The following is a 6,678-nucleotide window of genomic DNA, read 5'->3' on the forward strand; positions in this document are numbered from 1 at the left end:
AGTGTGTGCACCGTCGTTTTATACCGCTGTTCGGGCAGTCCCTTCTGATACACAACGTGTCGGAGCGAGCGAGCGGTCGGGCAGGGACCTGGCGTCCTGTGGGGCCCCACAAGAAGGCGAGAAGACAGACTGCCGATCATAACGTGGACCCAAAGACGGAGCAAACCAAGTGGTTTTCAGATGAATAGCATTCGCCCCGTCGCAGGGTTAGTCCGATGTCAAGACGTTGCCCTTCTGTGGAGACAGCTGCGTCTGCCGATGTCTACGAGCGACTGAGTGTGCCTCTGCACGGGACCCGCGTAAACGTAGGACAAGACCTCATTCCAGACCTGGTGTACCTGCACGCAGGAACCACGATGTGGGTTCTTCCTGTACATCTCCAGCTGAAAGCCGTTCTTGTCATTTGCCTCCCTGTTATCTGGCTCTCCATTTTCACATGTTGTCTTGTTCAGGGTACGGGCCTCCAGCAAGACACGACAACGGGTGAAGCTGGACCAGCTGCCGAGCCCCAAACATGTGCCGACAATCGTGTAGAGCTCACACTGAGCGGCGGAAGTAAGAGTTTTCTGTTCAAGTGCCCAACTGGCTCAAAACTTCACCCGGTGGAACAAGAAGTTTCGCCTCAAGGTCGACAACGTCAGGAGGACTCGCTTGACAAAGTTTTCCAGCTCGCCTCTTCACCCGCACCAACGAAAGCGTGCAGCCAGAATGAGGCGTCCCTCAGTGCCCTTCTAACAGGATCGATGCTCCAGCTAGCCTCCAAGGGGGCAGAAGAGAAAGCCCAGGGCCCCGACTCCGGCGTGGCGCAGAAGGCAGGCGGCGGGTTAGCAAACGAGCAGAAAGTGTACAAACTTACTCTTGGTGAAGCCCAGTCCGAGGACAAACAGTTCTGCTACACTTGCATTCCTGCTGAGGCAAAAGACCGGACTACTCCAGGACCAACGTGCACCATATTTGTGACGGTCCCCCGGAAGACGGAGGCAGAACCGGGGCCGGATGAGAACACTGGTGGAGAGACAGGAGGGCAGACCGGCGGAGAGACAGGAGGGCAGACCGGCGGAGAGACAGGAGGGCAGAACGGCGGACAGACAGGTTCTTCGCCCTCGGTATTCAACTGGCTGGGACTGAGTGTAGCAGGATGCGCGCTGGGACTGATGCACCATTTATGAGTCGCGACCTAGTTTCCTTAGCAAAGAAGACTGCACTCGTTTTCGTGCTTCATCGAATAGTGTCCTACCCGAGGCAGAACAGCACGGAAGTTGTCCCATTTCTTGACAACACCAGAACTGAATGCCCCTCGTCCCTGGCTGACTATTCCTCCAAACCCTTAAGTATCGTTCTTCGGAAGAAGCACGAAGCAGTAAGCGGGGAACAATCTTCTTAGGTACGAAGCTACGCCTGGGAAGGTCGGGGTAGACAGCAAGCGCGTACAGAGTAGATATATACAGTCCACACAGTAATTACAGCGGAAGAAAAGAACAAAAGGAAGTTTTTTGACTTCGAGCCGACTGATCGACCAGTGCTCCATTGAGTGGAGGAGCGTACCTGCATGTAGACAAGTCTGTTACCGAAGTCGTAAGACCGCAAGACGACCGGAGAGTGAACAAGGGAAGAAGACTACATGTATCCATACTTCGTAGATATATATATATATATAGCCTTGAGTATAGTGGCCCAGCGTGGTTACACTACAAGTATGGTCTGCACTTTGCGCAAACCCTAAACCCTTTCCTGGTTCAGTGCCCCGCGGGTTCAGAGCTTCACGGAAGCAAAACAACTGCCGGGTGTGGACCGAAGCCTGGATTCCGGGGCGCTGGATAAAGTCTACATGCCCAACTCCGACGCCATGGCGGCCAAAACATGCGGAACAAGGTTGAAAAGCCTTGATGAGCTGGTCCCCGGGTCCCGACTCACGGACGTGGCGCAGGAGGTCGATCCCATTGATTTTCGTTCTGAAACTCGACCCGGAATGCGCAAGGCTGCAGTGAGGGAACCGTCTGCCGCGGCGGCAGGACAGCAGAAAGTGTTTAGCCTTACTCTCGGGGCAGCCCAATCCGTGAACACGCACTTGTTACACCTGCAATGCAGCTGCACGGGGAGGCAGAGTCACATCGGCAACTCCATGCAGCATTTTTGTAACGGTGCCAAAGGCAACAGAGCCAGCACCACCGGGGACGGGGGGGGAACAACGATGGGCACACAGAAGAGCAACCAGGCGGGAGGGGATCAGCAGACTGAGTCTGGTGCTTTCTCGCCGTCACTCCCCAACTGGCTGATATTCAGCGTAGCAGGATGTGTGCCAGGACTGATCCTCCGTTCCTAGAGCGATACTGCGTTTTGTGCAGAACAAAACAGCACTTTTTGTCCTGCCTTCTCGAATAGTGTTCACTCCGTTGCGCGTTAGCACGGAGTCTTGTGTTCAATTTTGGACAACAGCGAAACTGGATGTTCTTACTTGGTATTCGCTGGCTGACTGCTCTTCAGGAATCTCCGGAAAACCGTCCCTCAGGAATACCACGGACCAAAAAACGCTAACAGGAATGTTTCCCTCTGCGCGGACACGCACGCACTACGCATGTGTAGAGCAGAAGGACACAACGCAACCAGTGGCTAGAGCGGGGGAAAATGAAAGAACTGCGTTTCTCCTGAGTGATCGGTGGATGGTACTACCGCAAATGGAAGAGTACACGAGAATGCCGGTGACAGAAGCCTTGGTCCGGGGTCACGACCAGGAAGAAGAAAAGAAAGAAAACCGTGGAGGCATGCGCCAACCTGACTCCGTTGGGACAGGGTGCTTACACTCCGAAGAGTTTGTACTCCGCAAGTGGGCGGTGCACTGCCTGTACTCCGCACATCGGATCCGTAGAGATATGTTTTTTGTCGTTCTCTCTTGGATGAAGGGACTGCGTAAGCCTCACCCACAAAAGGAGAAAAGACCGGAGAGGTCCGTCATACCACTCCTAGTAAACTCCCCAACTTATCCTCGTAAGGAACGTGTGAGCATTTTGGTTTTGCACACTTCCATCTGGGGCCCCACAGACCTTCTAGCCCCCATCAACTGGCCTGTCTGGTGTGTCCCACGTGACAAAAAAACCCTTGGCAGCAAGTGTGTAGCAATCCGCTGGTACAGACTGGCTTTCGCATCCGGCGGACAGCATCCTGCCGAATCATCCGTGTTCTGTCAAGCTGCTCACAATGCAGGTGCTTCCTGTTGATCGCCGTGTCACTGTCCTTATCAGTGCCGGCCTCTTCTGTCTCTTCGTTTCCAGATTCTGTCTTGCTGAAGGTGCTAGATCCAAATCCATTCAACTGGGCGACAGCGAAACCTCACCTGGGGAAAACAACACGCCCCAAAAGTGTGAGAAAGACAAACCTCTGGACCTCACACTGAAAGGCGAAAGCGAGAGCTTTCTGTTCAACTGCCCGGGAACTACAAAACTGTATCCGGTGGAAGCGCAGTCCCAAGCAGTTGTACAGCAGGATCTCACTCCAGAGAAGAAAATTTACGAACTTAGCCCCAGCGAGAAATCAGCGGGAAACTGTGTTACCACCAAAGTAGGAGATCTGAGCAAATACGCTCCCGGATCCACACTCGAAAAGACCAAGAAACAAGCAGAAGAGCTTCCCGCTTCTCATGGAGCCGGCGCCCAGCCAGTGTTCAACCTTACTCTTGTTTCAGCCCAAACGGAGGACAAGCACTTCTGCTACATTTGCAACAAAGAGACAGAAGAGCGAACTACCACACCAGAGTGTAACGTATTTGTGACCGTGCCAGGAAAAAAGGCCTCGTTGCCGCCGTCGACCGGAGACTCGGATGGAGAGACAGATGGCAATACAGATCACCAGACTGAGTCTGGATCTTTTGCTCTCTCGATGTCCAGCTGGTCCATAGTTAGTGTAGCAGCATGCGCTCTGGGATGGATGTACCATCTCTAGAACAATACTGCGTTTCTCAGGAAAGCAAAAAGCTTCGTGTTTCTGTGCCTCTCCTAAGAAGTGCCTGACCTGGATACGAAAGTTTTTTGAATCTTGACGTGACCCCGTTCTTCAACGTCCCTTCTTACCTACACTAAGACACGCAAAGTAAAGCGCTCATTCTCCGCGAGCCGGAAGAAGTACTTGAGAGGATATGGATATTGCCATGCAAAACACGCGACGGGAGAGATAAACGTAGACAATACGTGTATATCTACACAACTCAGACAACCCGTCGAGCAGAAAAAAAGAATGAAAGCATAGATCAGTTTCAACTTGACTGGTTGACGGGTGCTTCGCTGAGTGCAGGTGGATACGTGCTTGTAGTGCAGCGAAGCCTTGGCTTAGCCTCGCTTTAGAAATACTTTTCTCACTCCTCGACGAGTAAAGAGATAGCTATGTATAGATACATATCTTCATCAATTAGTGAGCGAACTGAGTAAGTTCACTATCTGGATTGTAGACACACCACATCAACAATGCAGATCCTTTACGAATCAGTGCAGTGTCGTGTGCTCCTCCACATCGACTCTGCAGAGAGGTGCTCTCGTCTCGCTGTTCGCTGCTCCATTCTAGCTCAGCCGTTCGACTTTTCTCTCCCCTGGAAAGGCGAGAAGCTCTAGAAGCCAATCAGGTCAGTAGTAGGATACGCAACTCACCGAAAGCCTCTGAGATCTACACACCCTACTGATCTCGTGCGACTCTGCCCTAGCAGGCTACCTAGTCATTTATCATCATCTTCATCCACCTTGTCTTTCCTCGGCGCTCTCCCTTTTCTTCCATAGCACTTACACGGTTTCTCTCAGACACGTCAGTTAGAAAGCTCCAAAACAAGAAAAAGCTTTTTTTTGTAAAGAAAGGTGTTTCTTGTTCTCTTTCTTTTCTCCTTTGCCTCACTTCTACCGTGTTTTAGAGTCACTGCTGTTTCTTTTCTGAAGAAGCAGCAGAGGCGTCTTTTGTTCTCTTGGCCTTCCTCGTCCTCAGTCAAAAGATACGCCTATTTGCAGTGTCGTCTTCGTACCAAGACACAATGTGATGTTGTAAGAAAAAAAGAAACGTCTCCGCTGATTCAGCATCTTCTTTCCTGATGTGAAAATGAGGAGGAAGAAAAGACATGTATGTCGAGAGCGTAGCGGAGCTTTTGACGAATCGCCGCCGGTAAGAGAAAAGAGATTGTGCTAAGGAGATAAATAAGCTCTGCGTCTCTAGTGAGTAAGGGAGTGGCTCGGTCCGATCTGAATGAAGGAATGGAGAATCGATCCTCTGAATCTCTAGAGCATGCACCTAGGATGTCAAACTGGGGAGCAACGCAAGCAGAGAAGTGTCAGTCAGGACTTAAAAAACCAAAAAGAAACACCCTTACCAAAGCGAAGACAGACGATGACTTGAGTTACCTACGGCCTACTCAGAAACTGAAGAAGAAGAAGATACATGGAGATACAAAAGAAAAACACACAGACGTCCATAAATACTACAGAAAGAATCAGTGCGCCTGCCTCCTTCTGGCATGTAGATAAACTTGTTCTCTCTCTTTCTTACTTCGCCGGTCAAAGTGGAAAACAGAGAGGAGAGAAAGCGAGAGAAAAAAAGAGAAGGAGAAACATGAGACAAATCGTCCTCTATCTTCTCCTTTCAGTATTACAGTGGTTTGTCTCGGAGAAATCTAGCTTTCTTGAAATGGAAAAGATACGCCGCATGATGGATATCGACAAAAGAAAGAAATCTTCTACAGATTTCATGAAAGAAGGATACTTATGCCTTCACCTACCTGACCTTACACCTCCTCCTCTCTGTCCATGTGTTTACCTTGAGTTTCTCGCCACCCTCCTCATATCCGCTTCTTTCTCTCTCTCTCTTTCTTCTCCTTCTCTTTCTCTCTTCACTGTCATGATCTTCTTCTCTTCTCCCCTGTCCCTTTGGCCTGAAATGCTTATCACCCTCGTTCGCTCTCAGAACAGACGGCAACTTTATGCTAGGCCATCTCTCACATTCTTCTTTTCGGTTTTTCTTCATTCAAGAAGACCTGACTACTCCTATCATACCTTTAGGCCAGGTCTCCAGAGAGAAGCATTTTCCTGAAGTCGGCATTTGTTTTCTTCTTCTTTTCTTCTTCTCCACCTCCTCCTGCCTTCTTACCCCCGCGATCTTCACCTGTCTCTCTTTGTCCCCCATGCGAGGGATCAAGATGCTCTTTTTCATCTTCATGCTCCTTCTCACTTTGCGTGTCGACTCCGGTCATCTTCTTACTCATCACTGTCACCTTGTCGTCTTCTTCTCCTCCTCCCCCTGTCCTCTCACCTAGAGCTATACGAGGTCTCTGTCTCTCAAAGCCACGCGTCTTCATAGGAGGAGACGAGACAGAGGAGGGAAAAAACTCACCCGTTCTTCTTTCTCTACCTCTCCCTCTTCCTCCTCCTCTTGCATTTCCTCGACCTCGATGTGAAGAGGAGAAAGATGAGGGAGAAGAATTGAATGAAGAAGAAGAAGCATGAGAACTTGAAGGCTTTTTGGCTGTCGTTATGGCGCGAGTTGAACGGGATATTGTTATCGGACGACCATCTAAACATACAAAATAACACATACAGCATAAAGACACTTCAGACCTATACATCTAGATGTATATACACGGACAGTCTACTATCTAGTCACCCAGGTATGCAACACCAACCAAGACTTACAACGTCCTATCTATCTATCTATCTT

At 50.2% G+C, this 6,678-nt stretch overlaps 2 protein-coding genes across 2 annotated transcripts in view; one reads left to right on the forward strand and one right to left on the reverse strand.

Moving 5' to 3' along the window:
* The first annotated feature begins 12 nt into the window (after positions 1-12).
* On the forward strand, positions 13-1,238 carry CSUI_010529 (srs domain-containing protein). The gene has a single exon (XM_068070632.1). The coding sequence runs from the start codon at positions 216-218 to the stop codon at positions 1,167-1,169; it is 954 nt and encodes a 317-aa protein (XP_067917391.1). The 5' UTR covers positions 13-215; the 3' UTR covers positions 1,170-1,238.
* A 4,169-nt stretch (positions 1,239-5,407) lies between these two features.
* CSUI_010530 (rna recognition motif-containing protein) overlaps positions 5,408-6,678 on the reverse strand; it is a 1,606-nt gene continuing 335 nt past the window's right edge. Inside the window, exon 2 of the mRNA XM_068070633.1 lies at positions 5,408-6,534. Within this exon, the coding sequence (XP_067917392.1) occupies positions 6,020-6,534 (515 nt within the window). The 3' untranslated portion in view covers positions 5,408-6,019. The remainder of the gene's footprint in view (positions 6,535-6,678) is intronic.

This window comes from Cystoisospora suis, assembly GCF_002600585.1.
Source record: "Cystoisospora suis strain Wien I chromosome Unknown contig_7702, whole genome shotgun sequence".
Lineage (NCBI taxonomy): Eukaryota > Apicomplexa > Conoidasida > Eucoccidiorida > Sarcocystidae > Cystoisospora > Cystoisospora suis.